Source organism: Gymnoscopelus microlampas (assembly GCF_963454915.1).
Source record: "Gymnoscopelus microlampas genome assembly, chromosome: 18".
In the NCBI taxonomy this organism is placed as follows: Eukaryota; Metazoa; Chordata; class Actinopteri; order Myctophiformes; family Myctophidae; genus Gymnoscopelus; species Gymnoscopelus microlampas.
In genome coordinates, this window is record NC_139955.1 from 16,717,248 (window position 1) to 16,737,276 (window position 20,029).

Sequence of the window (20,029 nt, forward strand, 5' to 3'; positions counted from 1 at the left end):
CATTAGTTGTTTATTTTGTCTACTTTTGTGTTCTGTTCAATGTATGCGGGACAGTGACGAGAGTATGAGAGAATGATTGACAGGAACAAGCTGTTCCATTGAGACACTGGTTGAGACACCAGGCCACTGGAAATGTATTTTTCTTGGAAATGAAACTTGGCACTTTTACTTCGATTTACTGGACATATTGGTGCCTCTATCTCTCTTCAGTTCCTGTTTTTCCTATAAGACAATGCTCGATCTGCAGTTCCATTCCCACAAACTCAGTAAAAAAATGATTGCACAACGATTCTTAACCTTTTGTAGGAAGTACGAATCCCACAATACCACAGAAGCTAAAAGCTTCAAGGAAGACATTTCTTCTTCAAAAACAAACAACTCATATGTATCTCCTCCAAGTACCTCAAGCGCATGAAACTCAGACCGTTATATTGTCAAGCACGGCCAAGTAGCCTACAACAACAGTATTTTTAATAGGCTGATAAGTAATGGATAGGATTAAGAAACATTGATTGCATAATGTCCTTGTGTATGATTTCATTTGTGAAGATCTGGTATTCCAAAAAGGCCTCATAAGAGTACAATTCCCATCAATGCATGATGACACAGTACCATGCCGACATACAAGAGAAGCAATAAATAAATAAGCCCAGAAGCCAACAAATCCCAAGTCAGGAGGTAATCGAGCATACAACTTAAAGCAGAACGTCTCTGGTGATATGAAATATGCATTAAATACAGTAGGTCATTAAATAAGTTTGTTTTGGTTAACATCTGCACTGTGGTTAGAACTACCAAACATAAAAAGCTATGTGTACATTCTTTCAGTCAAAAACAGAGTAATTTTTATTTCCCAGCATTAACGTTACTTCACCTCAATGTATTTAACCACTTAAACCCTACATACTCTGTTGACCGGGTCCCCCAGGGGTCTGTACTTGGACCCCTCTACATCAAATTTCTTCGCTTAAAATAGCCGATATACACTAGGGATGCTAGGGATTACCGGTATGTGGTTAACCCTTCACTCTCTACCAGGATATGAAAACTTAGTACATTCTTTAATCATGGGAAATCCTCACGACTCATTTTCAACATGGTTATAACTTCTCCTCTCACAACAGTCCAAAAAGCAGCGTCAAATATTGCAGAGAATGAGAGAGAGAGAGAGAAATAAGGTATTAGTTGAAATAATACCACCAGAATGTCCTTGGATCAACTTCAAATGTCAACTGAACTCTGAACAACTATTTGAATAGGTTTGTATGAACAGATCCCACCACTCTCTTCTGATCATCTGACACCAGTCTTTCTTGCAAACAGTTCACTGAATTCAGTAGCCTACCTGTATATTCTGTCCATGATTACTAAGGCCCTGTGGTGTCCATTAAACCATCACATATCGTTGCTGTCGGGCAGAAACCTCATACAGTATATCCATATTTCAATACCCTGCTTCGTCACACTACAGTGTCAAACAATGGTAGCAAAAATAGCCGATCTACAAGCTCATTTTTTGGAAAATAATAATAATAATACTTTACGGTAAGTGAAAGTGGTCAGCCTGTCTGTGGGTTATATAAATATTGACCAATGAAAAGTATTAACAAAAGCTTGTGACAAAATAATAACTACATTGGATCCATTGGAATACAGGTTCCTTTTACATTTTATGAATTTTGGACATACAAGGTTTCCAACCAGCAGCGACGATATAATCTTCCTCTAAGCCTAACTGTTCTTTATGTTCCCTCTCATACAAGTGAAAAATACAAATAAAAAGGGCCAGGGAGTCTTGACTCAGGGTAGCACCACTTCATAAACAGTTTCTCTACATCTCACTCCCTCCTGCCCCTCTCCTTCAACCCCACTGCCTTCGTCCTCCTCTTCCTCAGTGTTTATCTGTGCGACTCCCAGCCTGTAGAGGGCGTCCCTGATGACCACCTCCCCAGGCTGGCAGGCCTTCAGGACCTGGCTGATCTGCTGGCTCACAATGTCTCTGCTGCCCAGGAAGTCGAACAGACGGTTATACAAGTAGTAATAGGCTGGATTGTTGAAGGTCAAAGGTCGCTGCTGTGCGTTAGTAAATGAGCAAGTGCCCTCTGACCTCTCTTCCTCTTCTTTCTCCAAATCGGCCACCAGGCCGGTGTAGGGCTCCAGTTCCTTACACAGTCCCATGGAGTGGTGCTCCAAGGCGGGTGGTGGCTCCTGGGCCTCGGGTGGCCCAGCAGGGTGCACCAGCCAGCGGGAGGAGGACTTGGTGACAGGGTGGAGCTGCTGGTTCTGGTTCTCCTCCAGGGAGGACAGGTGTCCTCCGTAAGGCTGGTCCTGCAGCTCAGCACATGACACAAACTGAAGAGACAGACCGAGACAGATAAACAGACGGGATAAGATACAAAGCTTCTACTGAATCCCAGGCCAAAGAGGTAAATGGTAGATTGTGCTCCCAAATGTCAAGGACAGTTTAATTCGTAGCCCACAAGAGTTTAATTACACAACAGAATGAATTAATCTCTTTCATGTTTATAGCGTGGCCCCAAAGGGGCCAGCCATCCAGAACAGTGTTGGTCTGTATGTCCTCTGTAAGTATGTACGTGTGCGTCTCTAGAAAAATAGACCAATCACAGTGAACTACAGTACACTGCTCAGCAGACGCTGATACACCAATCAGTCTCCACACAAGTAGATCAATCATAGCAAACTATACGGCTCAGCTAATGCTGCTACGCCAATCACAGTTCAAACATTTAAGCGCTCACTTGACACTGACCAATCACAGCCCAGCTACATTACCACACAACGCTTACGGTAACGTGTAGGCATTGTTCAAGATATACGCAAATCGCTGTAGCCCAATAAGCATGAAGGAAAGCAATTCTTCCACTACTACAGTAAGACTGAAGAAATGTTTTCTACTAGACCATACCCGGTCGACGCATCCGTGGGGGGATATGCGCACATGATCTGGCAACCCGGGAGGCGACATTCTTTCACACATAAACGCTAATAAGAAGCTGTGATTTGATGAAATTGAAAAACGGGCTTCACAGTTAAGTTCAGATGGTAATGGTCAATGGCTGTGTGCAAAATCAGAGCAATTGCTCCAGCCATTGAGGAGAACCGGGTAGCTTCACCTACCACTACAGACACCACTACAGACAGACAGAGGTTACTAGAATTATAGTAGGATATACATTTTAAGATGTACGCTAAAGCTCACATTAGCATGTAAGCAGCTGTCACTGCTACGCTAATCAAAGCTCATCTCACACTGCCAAGTTCACTTTCGCACAACAACAGCGCTCCATCCACAATCTGCACACCTAGTAACTTGCTAAACATAGCTACAAATTGCTCTCGGAAGCCACACCATTATTACAGCCTGTTTAGTTTAACTCCACAACTGATATTGCAGCTTATTAATCCTGTTGTGTGTGCCTTCTGCCCACCTCTGGCTGCTCTAAGGGGTCTGAGAAGCAGCCTTGGTTCCTGCCCCACATCTGTGTTGCCACTTCTGGGTACTGCATGTCCGTGCACAGCGCCACCTTACGAGCGGCGTCCGCGACGTAGACCGGGGGCCAGTACCGAGAGGACATCAGCAGGTCAACGTGGTCTCGGGCGGTCTCTCCCCTCACCATGTATTTAGAGCCACACAGGACCTGAACACATACGGACAAGAATGTACAAGCCTTATGGGGTGAAAAGGTTAATAGCATTTACAGCAATGACTACTACTTGGCTATAAATCCCATACGCCGGACAGACAGCTTGCAGCACTCTATAGGCTCACGTACATGTGTCCCATAGCTTAGAGGGACAGTGGGAAGGAGATGATGAATTGAGCTTGTACATTGGCTATGTTTTAGTTAGTGGTTAAATAAAATCAAGTTCAGTTCAAGAGTTTCTTTTTTTAATCCAAGTTATTATTAATTGCACTTTTTGACAAAATGTTGGTCAAGAACAGTGTTGGGGGTAACACGTTACCCCCAACACTAAGTAAGTTTTGCAATTAGAGCACTTGGTTACTCACGACACGTCAATGCCTTGGTGAAGCGCTGGGCTTCACCAAAAAAAAAGTGACCAGTGTTGTGGAGCTGTGCTGGACAGCTCCACAACACTGGTCACTCCGGTAGGCTGCACACTTGATTTTATATTTACCAAACTTAATCGTAATGAGCTGTAAAGGGGATATTGCGCAAGTAATTCCCCCTTTTTTAAACGTTGGTAACGCAAAAGTAATGTAACAAGTTACTTTTCTCAGCAGGTAATCCTGTAATTTAACAGAATACTTTTTAACGGCAGTAATCCTATAACATTACCCAGCACTGGTCAAGACATTGGTGGTCTAGGAATCAGGATCTGCATTGATGGACCCAAAAATCTGACATTGGTTGGGCTCTAGTGGAAATAATTATTAACCACTTAAACACCAGCATCCGTATTGTGGGGAAAGCTTTAGCAGATTGACAAGGCGTTGTGAGCTTGTTGATCGACTATTTTCCTCGAAAGCTTTCCCCACAAAAACAGAACCTAACTGAACCTGAATCTAACTGTACAGCTGAGACCTGGGTGTGGTGCTCCTGTAGTGATTTTACCTTATGGGGGCAGAACTTGGACAGCTTGCCAGCAGTGAGGTTTTGAGGAGGCTGCGGGGCAGTGGAGAGACCATTCTGAACACGTGCGTAAAGGGAGATCAGTGTGTTCAGGAGCTCGATCTAACAGACAGAAAGAGAGATCAGTCAGGCTTTTAGACAGAAGAGAAGGAGAAGAGAAAAGGCCTGATTTATACTTCAAAGTGAAAGTTTCTATTTGAGAACATTTATCTTTAAAGCACTTTTTTTTTCCACAAATAACTTTCTGATAGATACAAAAGAAACACATGAGCTTAACTTTATTTAACCTCTATGCCCTATTCAAAACTGTTCAAAATGACATTCCCAAATGTGGGACGCCAGGTTGAAAATGGAAAAAAATGAAATAGGGGCACATCAGCTGCATGATTGGCGACACAAGTGAAATAATGGCGCGTACACACACACACACACACACACACACACACACACACACACACACACACACATACACACACACACACACACACACACACACACACACACACACACACACACACACACACGCAACCAACTCACCTTGGTGCAGTCCGGTGCAGTGGTCAGTCCACAGCTGTTCAGCATGGTTCTGAGCTCCATCTCGCTATGTTCTTCAATCTTCTCTGGTCTCAGGTGGCCCTCATGGATGAGACGCACCAACATCGATGGGTCTCCTGAAATGCACACACACATGTTCAATAGCGCCGCTGAATTTAGGAATGCAATACATGCTAGGCTTAATGGCCTTCATCAGTGCTCTGTATATATATACACACACACACACACACACACACACACACACACACACACACATGCAATTATATTGGAATATATGCATTTTCCTGGAAATACATTTATAAATATTTTATTCACGGAAAATATATTTTTCTGAGTGCACAAAATATATATTTTGTTCATTGCTTTTGTGTTAGTGGACCTAGCAGGTCCTGCAATACCTGAGGGCTCCTCCTGAGTGTGGGAGGTGACCTTGTCCTTCTCCGTGTTGATGACCGTGGGGCTCCTCATGAGTGGGGGGATGAAGGGGGCAATGATGGAGGCATCCACACGCGTGATGGGGATGTCTGAGGGGAACGCCGCCTGCTCAATGGCCTCGCTCTCCATGGTCAGCCAGAAGTCATCCACGTGCACCTCGTCCGAGGCTGAATACTCTGGCCAGGTAAACTAGAGCATGTACAGTATACAGTATAGTATACAGTAAGGATGCTGTTGGGCAGAAACCTTGCATGTCCATATTTTATCTTTTTATTTCATTTAAAAAGAAATCTATTAATTCATCAATTAAATAAATCATTTTACACTTTGCCGCATGACAGCGTCATGTAAGAGTAGCTAAAATAGCCGATCTACAAGACTGCAAAGCTGTCACACTGTGACGCTTGTAGATCTGCTAATTTTCAAAAACGTGTGTGGAAATTGTTTGGATCCATTAGAACTCAGGTCGTCCAACACACTCATCCATGAATTGGTCTCTCTCACCTCCACGTTCCTGAGCTCCAGAGCGTCCTGCGTGTAGCGGCGAGCGATCTCCAGCTTGGGCGCGATGCCGCACAGGCCACAGATCATATCGTTGTAATCTCGTACGGTAAGACACTCGAAGGCCCAGTAGCCACTCAGCAGGAGCTCATTAATACGAGATGACTCCTCTGTGCTCAGAACATGGACTGATGCCGTTTGAGAGGGGTAGCAGAGGGACAACACAGACACATGCATACAGAGAGAGAGAGAGAGAGACAAGAAAAGGGGGAGGGGGGGGGGGGGGGTTAAATGGATGTTTAAAAAGATCATTCCTCAAACTTAAAAGGTATTTACACACCGGGATTAGACGAATAAACAATCTGAAAATGTGTCGCTGAATATTTCACATCAGACTATTCATATAGTTGATGGCTCATTCATACAGGCTGATGCTTTTAATTGCAGTGGAAAAAAATCTACCTAGTTTAAAAAGAAGAAAACAGCATTTATCGCTCTGTGTGAATGTCCAACACGAAATATTTTTTGGGGTGAAGAAAAAAAAAAACCTGCTCCCAATGTGTAATATAAGGATGGTCCTTAAACGAAGATCCAATCCAGTTAGTATGAACTTTTACGCCTGTTGTCCCGTTTACCAGGGTGATTAGGGACATGGTCTAGGAGAGTTCTGACAGCCTGAGAGGGATGATGGCCTAGCTTGATCTGGGCCCGGATCTTTAGAAGCAGGTCCACACTCACCAACAGCCTGTTGCCAATGTTGAACAAACCTGCAGGTACAAATGAGTTGTCAAGTTGGTATCAAAATTGTTCAAATTTAATTCAGACCTAAGTGAGGTGAAAATCTAATTGTGTCGTGACTTTAAAATCAACTTAAAAGAAGAGCCACTAGATGGCAGAAATACTACTTACTTGGAATTGTGTTTTATTTCGATAGTGTTAAAAATTAAATCATGGATTTTGGAGAATTGTGATATCCCTAAAGCATGAATATGGTCAGTGTAGTTTACCTGGGTGTAAGTCAGTGAAGCTGTGGAGGGCCAGACACTGAGTGTTGGGGCAAACTTTGAGCTGGAGAGATGCCGTCTGGATCAGGGTCTCAGTAAGCAACCAGCAGTCCTCCTGACCTGCAACCGTACTAGGACACGTAGTCAGAGTACACACAAAATAGAGCAGACATACTGTATTAGGGAAGCAGAGACCATCCCTATATTCTTTGTCTATACTTTTCTTTCTCCCCTCTACACAAAACCTCTTTGCAGAAAGTTATCGATCTCCAAGCTCACAATGTGTTGAAACGCGACGCATTGTGAGCTTGTATATTGACAATTTTTGCTGAATGTTCGCCCATTTTCACAGAATCTTCTTCTATGACATGCCCAGAATAGGTACACTAGGTGGTTAAGTAATGAAGAGAGAGGAGGGCAATTAATTAAAATGTATAAACAGGACAAGAGAGGCCAATTGTCAGAGTACAGAACTAACAGGTTACCACTACTAGCTTCATAAACAATAATTACACTCCTCTCTCTTGAAGTAATAAACACAGAGGAGGGTAATTCATGAAAATGTATAATAAACTGTCAACACGTTACTATTTAAGTTACATCATTACATAATAAACATCGTTCACCTCTGACCGCCTTTGAACAGAGGATAATGACAGAGGCCACATTGAGTGGCTGCTGACTCGTAGAACCGTGGCCAGCTGGACTGGATCAGCGTCTCCGTCTCCACCACCTCTCCCTGATCCTGATCTCCTGACTGGGTCAACACCACCTGGGGGCTGTTCAGCTCCTGGATGAGCGTCAGCGTCTCCTGGAGCTCGGTCTCGGTCTCAGGGATCTGCAGTACACGGCGTAGCAGCTGCACAGTGGACTGCCGTTGGAGCTCCTTCTGGGCTAGACTTATGGCCTTGTATGGGTCCACAGACTGTGGATCGGGTAAAATAATATCAATAATACATTTATCACTAGAAACCACAAACAAAACGTAGGTCAACAGAAAAAACAAGACTTATCAGGGCTAGTTCAGCCCAACCCTAGATAATACAGTGATCATGTCTCCGCTTTGACTGGTAAACTGAAAGTTGAGTCATTCATTAAAAAAGGTATTTTTTTCCATGTACTGTAGCTGACAGAGAAGTCAAGTCAATTAGAGAAGTCCTTTGTTACTTCATAGTTGGCAAAATAGAAGCGGTGTAGTAGAATTTACACGCACAAGTTAAGCTCTGTCAGTTAATTAATATAGATTTATGGAGGCAACATGGTATGAAAAGTGGACTTAATAAGCATGACTGACATAATTGGAAAAACAAATCGCAGAATTGGAAGGGAAAGACCGAGTGAATCTTGTGCAGAAATATCAAACTCTTAGCCTAAAGACGGATCTACCACACAGTAAAATAAAATCCTCTGTGTTGATGGTACCTTGGCGTTCTTCCCGGATAACTCCCAGCCACAGTTGGGACATTTTGCAGGCTTATGTCTATTCTTGTACACATAGTCACAAAGCGGGTTCTTGCAGCGCCCTCTGCCTCGCGCTGTGGACAGACCCAGATCCTGACAGCCACAAGAAAGATAGAAACTTTTAAGGACAATAAGAGATCTGAACATGTCTGAAAGGGATAATATCAATGAAGTAGGTCATTAGATCGTGATATGTGACTATAAACAGTACTGTAATCTCGTGAAATGGCAAAAGCGTTGTCTTTTTCAGGTTTTAATCCCTTAAAAGCTGCACTATGTAACTTTCCTCTTCTACCCCGGATTTGAAACCGGTTTCCTGCACAAGTGCTGACATTTTTACCATTTAGCTAATAGAGCCAGCCTGCTTGCTCAGGGGATAAATTGAATCTTGACCATTGGGTCAAAATGTATGTCAGATCCTGTGTCTGGTGAGATATGACCTTTGACACGATCTAAATTGATTGATTGGTTGAATACTTTATTAGACAGAAATGCAAACAGCACGGGGTCATACATTTGGGCTAAAAGGATAACACAAAAAAGTCCTGGGGACTTGTTTCCATTGTGGTCCTATTGAATGTCTCAATAGAAGACAAGGGAGACTAAATACAACCATCCAAATTGTAAAAGTTATATCGTATTAACATACTCTACCATACAGATTGGACAAAATGACATGGCAATCATTAAAATAAAGTTACATAGTGTTACTTTAAGCCTCATTTTATATTTTCAAAAATTGGCAAAAATCTTCTAGAATAGCGAAAATATCAGAAATTCAGAACACATACATGTACAGTGAATTTGTAAATTGGCTTTCTTTTGCTATTTTTGAAAAGTGAAAATGTTTTTTTATATTATCGTCACAGTATTGATACATAGGTATTTAGTCCAAAATATTGTGATATTTGTCCACATCAGCCAGTCCAACAGGAATGGGTAAATAAAACACAAAATTCAGATAATAATGATCATAAGAATAATAAGGGTATACTGACAAAGCTGGAGATTGTGTTCTGTTTGAAAGGAATGACTGGCAGGATATTCACTCTTTTATCAAGCAGTGAAGCAATGTTTCCATCTAGAATATGGGAGTTCTGTGGAATAATGGAAAATAAGTTAACATTTATTGATCCCTGTGCCGAAACTCATGTGTCGGAGCAGCAGCAACTAGAGCCTGACTGATGTCAGATTTCTGGGTATACTGTATATCGATCAGGCTATAGTCGAAGCAGTAAGAGTGAAACACAAGACATGCACAGGTAGAGTAGAGGGATAAGAACGAGATAAACATTAAATAATTGGACTTGGGTGGTCACACTGAGACACATCACTACAAGTGCAGACGCTTCAGAAAGGTCTTGGCAAACAGGAGCTGTGTCCACATGGAAAGTGTCTTTTTGAGCTGCCAGTGCTACCGCTAAACATGACAGTCTTGGTTACAAAGAACTGTGAAGAGTAGTGAGACTCTGCACATTGTGCTGAAAAGATGAGAATATTTTTTCATGTTTACGTTTATCTAAAAACTACTAGAAAAACACAATGCGCAGTGCAAGAGAGGAGCGTACACCAAACTCGGTTGTGATCGCCCCTGACAATAGCACTTGTAGAAGCAGAGTGAGAAAGACAGACAAAGCATATATTGATCACTCATTGATTGATCACTTGTGTGTATTTGTGTGTGTGTGTGGGTGTGTGTGTGTGTGTGTGTGTGTGTGTGTGTGTGTGTGTGTGTGTGTGTGTGTGTGTGTGTGTGTGTGTGTGTGTGTGTGTGTGTGTGTGTGTGTGTGTGTGTGTGCACACATGCATTTAACTTTCACCTGTTTGGCTGTGGTTGTCTGGCCGAGTTGTTTCAATGTATTGGGTTTGAGACCACCTGAGATTATGGTTTGACAAACAAAACCCACATCAACCTCACAAAGTACAGAAAGCCCAGAAACGTTTCCCTTCCTCTATATAAATGAAACAAACTGTGGTTACTTCCCATGTGATTTATTATACAACTTCTGCACGTTCAATAACGCATGGTGGATCTAAATATCAAGAGATCACTGTATCCAAAACAAAAATTAAATTACAGATCACAAAATCTAACTGTTGAATTCACTTTAAGATACAAGAGACCCAGGACATACAGTGGAAATTACCTGGATTAGATCTGTTGTTGTCAATTGGGACGATAAACACAGCACGGCCTGACGAGACAAATAAAGACCAGCATCATTCAGGTTCACAGAACAGCAGAGACGTGCAGCGTGTTCATGATGTATTATTATTATTATTATGTAGGGCTGCAACTATCAATCATTTACTTACCGATTATTCTATCGATTACTTTTTTGATTAATCAAATTATCAATGAAGCATTATTTTATACATAGCCACGCAACAGTGTCAAGCAAATAGTGCAAAAAGCAGATCTACAAGCTCACAACACGTTGCGATGAGACATGTTGTCATTATAGAATAGACAGATTTAATAGATTAACTATTATTAGGTGCCGATGGTTGTGCCTCACCTGTGCAGCCGCATGCTGGGAGGATGGGTCGTACCGGTTTCTTAGGCACATTGCTGACTGCACCTTTTGCAGGGGGTTTTAATGTTCTACAAACAAAAGAAATGATAAACTCTATGAGGAATTAACTATATTAATATCTGCCAAACATTACTGCAGCTGAAACATAGAAAATCATTCCACTACTGAGACAAGGCAGCATTTGCAGGGATTTACTTGGTTCTGCTGCCCTCTGTTGGTATCCCTGCTGCAACTACGCGCTGTTTCTTGGCCTGTGGGCTTCGCATCTCTTTTCTGTCAACACTGATGTTATTTGTAGCTTTACTGGCAGCTACATTCCTCTCCTTTGTTGATTGACAGCAGCTGTCACTAGAGGGGGTTTCATCTGGCTGCTTGGAGGCGGCTTGAGCCTTCTTAGCCTGATATATAAATGACATGCATGTCACACACACACACACACACACACACACACACACACACACACACACACACACACTTTAATTAAGACCTGAGGCGATTCTTTAAAAAAAATCTAAATCCTAACAGTTTTTGGAAAAAAATCTAAAACTTTTTTTTCCAAGATTTTTCAAAAATAGCAGATCTACAAGCTCATAGCGTGGCACTCGGTGCCACGCTATGAGCTTGTATATCTGCTATTTTTGAATAGCCAAAGAAATCTAAAGTGACACAGATGCGTTCCAGGTCTTAATGGGTTAAGCAGGTCAGCTTGTTGAAAGTTAGAGAATGTTGGTCACTTACACCAGGCACCCATTTCCCGCCCAGATGGTTCCCGCATTCAGGGCATGTCAGTGGTTTGTGGCGGGTCACATAAACAAATGAACAACCCGGTGCCAGACACCTCCCCCGACCTCGCCTGGTATAGGTCCTTACGTCCTGCAAGAAAAATTAATAAAAAAGGTTGAATTCTGTTTTTCTTAGCGTCATTCTTAATTACCCAGCATGTCGACTGATGTGATGTCTACCATTTTGTATGAAGATGTGATGCTCTGTTCCACAGCGGTGCTACTGCCTACAGAGGCCATCATCACTGGCCCAACATCACCTGACAGAGACTTGAACTCCAGCAGATTCTGTAAAGTGTTGAAATCAAGATTCAATGATTTTATTTGTCGCATGCTCATACACGTACAGTGGTGGTTGGTGGCAGATGTAACCCGATTGTGCCAACAATGTCTAAAAATAAATACTTAAAATAGAAATGTTGTTCCCTGAAGTGGCTTTGGGGGTTTAATGTCACAGCACATATGCACATCCTCTGCATTAACTGCAATTACCCCTCCTAACTATTAGGAGCAGTGGATGGTAGCAATTACAATGCCTGGGGAGCGGTTAGGGGGTAACAGTAAGTGTCTTGATCTTTGATAGCTTGAGGGGCAAAAAAACACTCTGTGGTGGCTTTGTGACAGCTCACGCAATTGCCTCACAGCAGCAGAAAGGTTTTTTTTTAAAGTATGATTTGCAATTAAGAATTACAGTAAAACAATCACTGAATGAATGATTCAAAGTTCTAGTCTCACCTGGGTGGGTATGATGACCACCTGTGTAGTTTCTCCTTGCATCCGTTGCACCATCGGCCGCCCCCCAGACCCCGCCTCAGACGCCATGGCAACAACGCCATAACTGCCGCCGACTACCCTCGACTCACTTCCTTTCAGTAGCAGTCCATCTGCCGTAACGCCGTCTGAGCTCTGGGAAACTGTGGGCACCATTATGGTGGCAGAGGCCGTGGATGAAGCGGGATGAGACATTGTGGCCATTGCCTCTGCTAGGCCCTCGACGGCAATGCACTGTTCCACCTCACTGCCCAGGGCCAGTGTGGAGTACTGGCTCTCCTGAGGTTGGCCTCTGTCCTCTGGGGAGCACATAGCCTCCGGCTGCGTGCCCTCGGCCTGGAGGACATAATTGGCCCTGGGGAAGATCTTACGGAAGCCTGGCACATGCTGCGAGGATGCCAGGGAAGACTGAAGGAGATGCACAGATGGTAAGATTAAAAGATCTGCGATTGTTTTCTATGTATAAAAGAGGGTTTTTCTCCAATGTTTACACACGTTACATAAACAAACCTACAGTATTAGTCTCACTTGTACAAACTATGCTACTAACTCCACAAGTATAGTCGAACTAACGTCCTTTACTCATGTCATCTATGGCTACATCTATACACTACTGTGCTGTATATAGTTAATTCAGGAATAGTTACAGAATGTGCATTTTTGTTTTTGACAGTCTTGGGAAGATTCTAATGGATTCCCATATTAAACGGAATACAACACTGGCTGACAATTCAGTGGCCTGAAAGCACATACGTACATTAGATAAATAACATAAATAACGTTTTGTTTCTTTATTGAAAGAGTATGGTCTGGACCTGCTCTATGTAACAAGTGTCTTTAGGTACTAAAATAAAATAATATAAAAGGGGGAGGGGGCAATGGTAGGGGAAACACCGTTACATTGTGACCTTACTGTGCACATCCCCATCTTCTCCAGTTTAGCTTTCTCCAAATAGTAGGCTTTCTCAGCTACATTGAGCCGCTTCCATCTCTCACTGATGCACTTGTTGATCTCCGACTGTGGCAGATTAGGGCAATCCTTCTGCATAATCTGGTGAACATCAAAGTAGTACAGCAAATAGGCTGACCTACAAAGAGATCAGAATCATCAGTGAGCCAGTCAGTTGTTAAATACTATTAGAAGAGATAGAGAAAAAGATTAGAGCCTGTGATTTACAGCAGTTATCGGCCAAATTAATGTATTTGGCCGTGGACCCCCATCTTAAATGATTTTGTGCCAGGGACCCGATACAAGATTTGTGTTGTTATAATGTTTTAACAATATTCCAAACTTTTCCATGATTTTTTTCTACAAGCTCACAACGCGTCGTTAGAGAACCACTGATTTACATAGGCCTATGGCTTGTTTCAGAAGGCTGTTGTGCGAGACATTGCATTGGTTTAAAGTGGAATTATGCGTTGTTGTTGTTGGTCTTGTTTTTTTGACCTGGGCCCTATTTTTAGATCATATGAATCACAAATGAAGGGTGGGTGTAAAAATGATCGGATGTACGGAGTCAAACGAATGGACCTATTCCAATAATGTGTACACCAATCCTTCATTTGTAGTCCAAATGTCCTTGAAATAAAATAGGGCCCAGGTTAAAAACTAACATTTTTGTTTTAAGTTTAAGTTTGGTTGTGGTTGGGTGTGGTTTTATGATTCGTTGATAGGCCACATATACATAGATTACCTGGGCTTCTTAGGTTTGATCACAGTCTCCTCCTGAGCTTTGGCCTTTCTCTTCTTGGGGGTGTCAACGTTAACCTCCATGAGGGTATAGCAGCTCTCCTCCACCTCTACATCCTCCAGCACCTCCACAGCATCCATGGTCTCCATGGTCTCCATGGTCTCCATGGCTGCAGATCTGAGGCCAGCTGCAAAAATAAAAAGTACTTTTTGGGGGGATGTATAGGCCTATATGTGTATATGCATTATGTATTCACAATCACGGACACTGATGTCAACAGATAGAGGGACACATTAATATTATAACAATAACAGGACACTTCAACCAATCTCTACAAATATAGAACATATAACAAAGATCAACATATAACATGTGGAAACTGGAACGTTTTGATCATTCAATTTTGATTGATTGATTGATTACTTGATTAACAGTTTGCAAAAAAAAAGCAAAGAGGTACAGTTCTATACAAAAGGATGCTCAATAGGATTAAACCCAAGAAAGCACTATGGCTCGTTTCCACTGGGGTCCATGTGTATTCAAATCATCGAAACATTTTAAGTCAAACAATACATGTGCAAAAACATCATATAGTAAAAATATGTACAGTAAACAGTTGGTGTTTACTGTTTACACTGTGTTTACACTGACTGCATAATGTTGAGCTCATCCATCGCAGGAGTGTCGCTTGACCAAAAGAACAGATCTACAAGCTATCAAGTAACAACGCGTAAAGCCGCCTTATTAGCTTGTAGATCTGTTCTTTTCTTTTTTTTCTCCTTCTAGACATCGTCCAATGAGATGTCGTGTTATTGAAAGGTTACCTCTGATGCCCCGACCCTCAGCGGACTGATCCAAACGACCCTCAGACCACACCGGTGTGTTGCATCGTGTCCGAAGGCAGGAATGTGGAGGTTTTTTATATCATTCCGGTTATAAGTGGGTTAATGTGTGGTTGATCATAACCGTCCTGAGGAACATCTTTGGCTCTCCTCGCCCTGCTGTGGGTTAACATGGCGCCTTGGTTGCTGTCGTCTTCCGCCAATCAAGGCTTGGAATAAACAAACACGGGCCAATCACCGAAGACGTTTTTGACACGTGGAACGCACCGCATACATTCATACATCCGAAGCTTGTTTTGTTTTGTAGCTGATCTCGGTTCACTTTAGCGCTGGTTCTTAGCGTTACAAGGAGTTCTCCTTAACGCTATGTTACTTTTCAGCCGTTGCCGGCACACCTACGGTAGCACGGCTTTAAGATGTTGAAAGCCTACTCTCATTGGTGGGAACACTCTGAGCCCCCCACCTCACGTCTAAAATACACTTTTTGGCCAGAAAAGAAAATATTGCACCCGATGGAAAAATGTTTTAGTTGCTCCACTGCGCCCCCTACAGATCTGGTCAATGGAATGTTTATATTGTCAAGATCTGTAGGGGCCGCAGTGGAGTACCGCTATGGACCAGAGCTAGGTTCACTTTTATCACATCAAACTAATGCTGATCTGAGTTCAGTTTATCACATAAATGAATGCTTCTTTACTAATACATAAAATATGAGTTTTTGTTAAGATATGTTATTTAACTGAATCCACAGAGAAATGCATCCAGGGTTACAAATCGAGTCCAGAGCATTGTTGCCAGATGTTGTGAGAGAAATAAGCAACCCGGTCTTTGAAAAGAAGCCCAAAAGAAGTGGCCACACGGAGCACTGTAAGCTTATATCAGCTATTTGCCAAATTACAGGCTCACAACCGCTCACAACGTGTTGCGATGCGACGCGTTGTGAGCTTGTAGATCTGCTATTTTCAAAAGATCTTGACTTTGGAGCCCAAAGTCGCTTATTATGAGCGGACATGGCAACACTGATCCAGAGAGATTTGATTCATCCAGCACAGGGTTATAAATCGAGCCCAGAGCTTTCCATCGAGCAAACATGGCGGATGACAAGGTGAATAATCCTGTGTTTTGACTTTTAAACTGGTTAAATTACATTAATTTCACGTGTCCTGTCAGATGACAGCAGCGTTACTGGATTTATCAGCCTCCTCTCTGTGGAAGATATCTGGAATTAACCTTACATTTGACCCAGAAAATAAGCTTTTAGTCTGGACGAAATGTCTTTTGAAAAGCACAGTCTGTGAACTAAACTAGGAAGGTTATTTCATGTAAACTCAAGTAACGTTAGCTCTTTTGATATGCAGTGATTGCGCAATCAGCAGTGAGTATATACTCAAGTACTGTACTTAAGTACTGTACTTTACAATTTTGAGGTATTTCTTTTACTTTACTGGAGTATTTGCAATTTTCAATACTTTTACTTCTACTCCACTACATCTCAGAGGCAAATATTGTACTTTTACTCCATTACAATTATTTGAACATTTTGAAAGATTTTGATTATTATTACAAAACACTCATTAACCACTTCAGCTTTATACACTTCGGCCATTTGAAAATGGCTGATCTACAAGCTCATTGCAGATCTGCTTGTTACAGAGTATTTCTACATTGCAGTAAAAACATTTGAGTACTTTTTCCACCATTGGATATATGCAGTGATTGTATCAGTAGACTAATCACCATTTACACGAATGGTTGTTTTTAGGATCCTCTGAAACAGCTGAAGGATCTGGCCCTGCTTAAGAATCAGTTGGAGGAGATTCAGAAGAGAGTGGAGAAGGAGGTTTCAGTAGGAATTCCTCAGGTATGTTGGTGTGGTTTGTTCATCATTCTTTATATGCTTAATATTATTTATTATTATTGCATTATACCAGGTAAAAGAGTCATTGAAATTGATAAGTGTCTTGAAATATCTTTTTCAAGAGTGACCTGACCAAAATAGCAACATAAACATTGTTACAACACAACACAAGTTGTATTTGTGATATAAGTTAAATCGAGAATGAGTTATTTTATATGATGATTTGCATTAATGTTACTTAAGTGTCAAAACTCAGAATTGATGCAGATCGATGGGGTGACAATTGAAGGACTTTTAAGACCTTTTTCAGGACCCACAAAATAGATAGAAAGTAATGAAAAAGACCATTACGGCATCAAAATTAATCAACAAACTATACTATCAAACATTGGCCAAATTTAGTGCAAATGTCTTTACTGTATGTTTCTGTGTTTCAGGGGGGCTCTGTGTTGGGGTCTCCATTCCTGAAAGGATTTCTGGCTGGTTATATGGTCGCCAAGCTCCGTTCTTCTGCCATTGGGGGAGTGCTGCTGGGAACAATGACTGGCATGTATGCGGCACAAAACTATCAAGTGCCCAACATTGAAAGGACCATAAAAGACTTCTTCAACAACTTGAAAAAAGGACCAAAGTAATTCTGGAATGACTGCTAACCTTCATCTTCCATTTCAACTATGGTACTAAGGTCCCAAAAACGACAAACATTTTTTGCAACTGCTGATCTTTGCAGAAGCCCTGAACCTTGAAGTCTTGTGAAGACTGGAATCTGGTTATTGTGATTTAACTGGAATTTTATTTTGGGTGTCAAAATGAAAGACTGGATTTCTTTTATTTGATTTTTGTTTTGTTTTCTTTCTGGTCATCAATGTTAGAAATTCATATAAGGTACCAGACTTAGTGCCTATAAGATCTAAAGATTATTGTTCAGAGATTTGACTGCTTGCCTCAGTGTTGTTGCTTGGCACGGTCATCTAACCCTGTTCAATTTTGAATGAAGGATGTAACAATCTGCAAATGCTTCATATTCAGCCCAATCATGATTCATGCTTATTGAAAGGATTGCATATCAAAGCTTTATATTTGAAATGTTAGAATTTCGATCACTTGAAATAGCTGTGATATTTACGAGTTCAGTTTTTTGCACTATGACGTTCACAGATCTATTGAATTATTGTACTGCTTGAGTCACAGTATCCAGAATGATTGTTGTCCCGAATGTGGGGCTCAGTTCCCCAGTGAGACGCAGGAGACAGTGGGTGAAGGGCCTTCAGTGGGCGTTCCTCCTTGGGCTGATGGTGTTCATCTATGGCTCCCATGCACCACTCATTGCTCTCACCAAGGTGGATGCTAAAGTCCCATTCAGCCCCTCTTCTTGCGTTGTTATGATCGAGTTAACCAAGCTGCTGGTCTCGCTGGCCACCCTCCTCCTAAGTGGGGACATGACTTCATTGTGTGTTCGATCATCCCCAGTCCTTGTGGCCCCCTATGCGGTCCCTGCCATCCTCTATGCTCTCAACAACAACCTAGTTGTTCTCATGCAGGCTTACATGGACCCTAGTTCATACCAAGTCCTTAGCAATCTGAAGATCGCCTTCACCGCCCTCCTCTATTCCCTCTGTCTGGGTAAGAGACTTAAAGTCATCCAGTGGTTGTCCCTGGGGCTCCTCATGGGGGCTGGGGTGTGCCACACCTACAGCAGCCTGGATCTCGGGGACCTGGAGCAGGCGGAGGCTGGCACCAGTCTTCATATCACAGCCTGGGGCCTTTTCTTGGTGATGACATACTGCTTAATTTCAGGGCTGGCAGCCGTCTACACAGAGAAAGTGCTGAAGAGCCAGCGACTGCCCCTTAGCTTACAGAACATTTACCTGTACGTGTTTGGAGTGGCCATCAATGGGTTCTCCTATCTGTCCAGTGTAGCAGGTGACCAGGGCTTTCTGGAGGGCTACTCGGCTGTTGTGTGGGTCATCATAGCAGGGCAGGCAGCCAATGGCCTGCTGATGTCAGTGGTACTGAAGCACGGCAGTGGAATCACCCGACTGTTTGTCATCTCCTGCTCCATGTTGGTCAATGCTCTGTTATCCTGGGCTACTTTAGGACTGCAGATCACTCCTCTGTTCCTCCTGTCAGTTTGTATGATTGCTCTGGCAGCATACTTGTATTATAGGTAGTGAACCATCCTGAGCTCTATAGTTATTCCATACCACATGACCTGCCTATTGCTATTTGCTGGTGGTTCGTATTCTGTACAATCCTGAATGTTCATTTAACTCTGAGAGTCAGTGCACAAATGGATAAATTAACGCTGAGGATGTTACTGTGTACAACCGTTTTCTCCACTTTAAGGTCCTTTGTTTTGTTAATCATATTTTTTGAGTGGTTTTTATTTTGCATTTCCTTTTAAATTGTCATTTTATTTACAATAGGTTCACATTTCCATAGCTATAAAATGCAGTCACTTATCAACGTCCAGACTCTATAACACATTTATGTTTTTCACAACACATTCTTTAAATGTGCACTGTCTATATTTGCCTTATTTAGGTCAGCCTGCATCAAATGTAAACAATTTCAGTGTTACAAGTTAAAGCTGCAATCTGTAAGTTTCATGTCCTACCCGGGATTCAAACCTGGTTTCTACCACTGTTCCTAAAGAAAGTTCTCTGCTTGAGAAGTGGAGACATGGGAGATTGTCCTTAAGAGCTTCAGGCAGAACTAACTTTCCTACCTGAAACCAGGGTCACAATTTCTCATTGGAAGATGTGGAAAGATGTTTTAGTTATTTTGTGGTAACATACTCCACCGTATAGATTTGTTTAAATAATGTTCTGTTCATTAAACTAAATTCCAGATTGATGCTTTATCACATTTGGGATAATGGTTGATATGGCTGCCCTATTCCATTTCAACAAGTGTTCAAGAAAGTGTTATTAAATGTTTAAAGAAATCAATAAATATATTCTCAAAAAATATATATTT

The 20,029-nt window shown here is 42.0% G+C and overlaps 3 protein-coding genes across 3 annotated transcripts; 2 read left to right on the top strand and 1 right to left on the bottom strand.

The window, feature by feature from the left end:
- Positions 1-4: 4 nt before the first annotated feature.
- hmgxb3 (HMG box domain containing 3) lies at positions 5-15,365 on the bottom strand. Its single transcript, XM_084042125.1, has 21 exons — positions 15,175-15,365; positions 14,354-14,537; positions 13,573-13,747; positions 12,624-13,067; positions 12,069-12,176; positions 11,845-11,979; positions 11,302-11,504; positions 11,089-11,174; positions 10,717-10,764; positions 10,390-10,445; positions 9,568-9,666; positions 8,531-8,662; positions 7,735-8,033; positions 7,112-7,239; positions 6,740-6,871; positions 6,108-6,292; positions 5,567-5,792; positions 5,151-5,284; positions 4,596-4,715; positions 3,450-3,659; positions 5-2,352 (listed from the first exon to the last, which is right to left on the bottom strand). The coding sequence occupies exons 2-21, from the start codon at positions 14,515-14,517 to the stop codon at positions 1,801-1,803; spliced, it is 3,636 nt and encodes a 1,211-aa protein (XP_083898251.1). The 5' UTR covers positions 14,518-14,537; positions 15,175-15,365; the 3' UTR covers positions 5-1,800.
- Positions 15,366-16,270: 905 nt separating this feature from the next.
- LOC311065340 (SLC35A4 upstream microprotein-like) lies at positions 16,271-17,695 on the top strand. Its single transcript, XM_084085618.1, has 3 exons — positions 16,271-16,297; positions 16,955-17,053; positions 17,488-17,695. Exons 1-3 carry the CDS (start codon positions 16,283-16,285, stop codon positions 17,683-17,685), a joined length of 312 nt encoding a protein of 103 aa, XP_083941744.1. The 5' UTR covers positions 16,271-16,282; the 3' UTR covers positions 17,686-17,695.
- A 539-nt stretch (positions 17,696-18,234) lies between these two features.
- On the top strand, positions 18,235-20,001 carry LOC311065338 (putative UDP-sugar transporter protein SLC35A4). The gene has a single exon (XM_084085616.1). The coding sequence runs from the start codon at positions 18,250-18,252 to the stop codon at positions 19,219-19,221; it is 972 nt and encodes a 323-aa protein (XP_083941742.1). The 5' UTR covers positions 18,235-18,249; the 3' UTR covers positions 19,222-20,001.
- Positions 20,002-20,029: the final 28 nt, after the last annotated feature.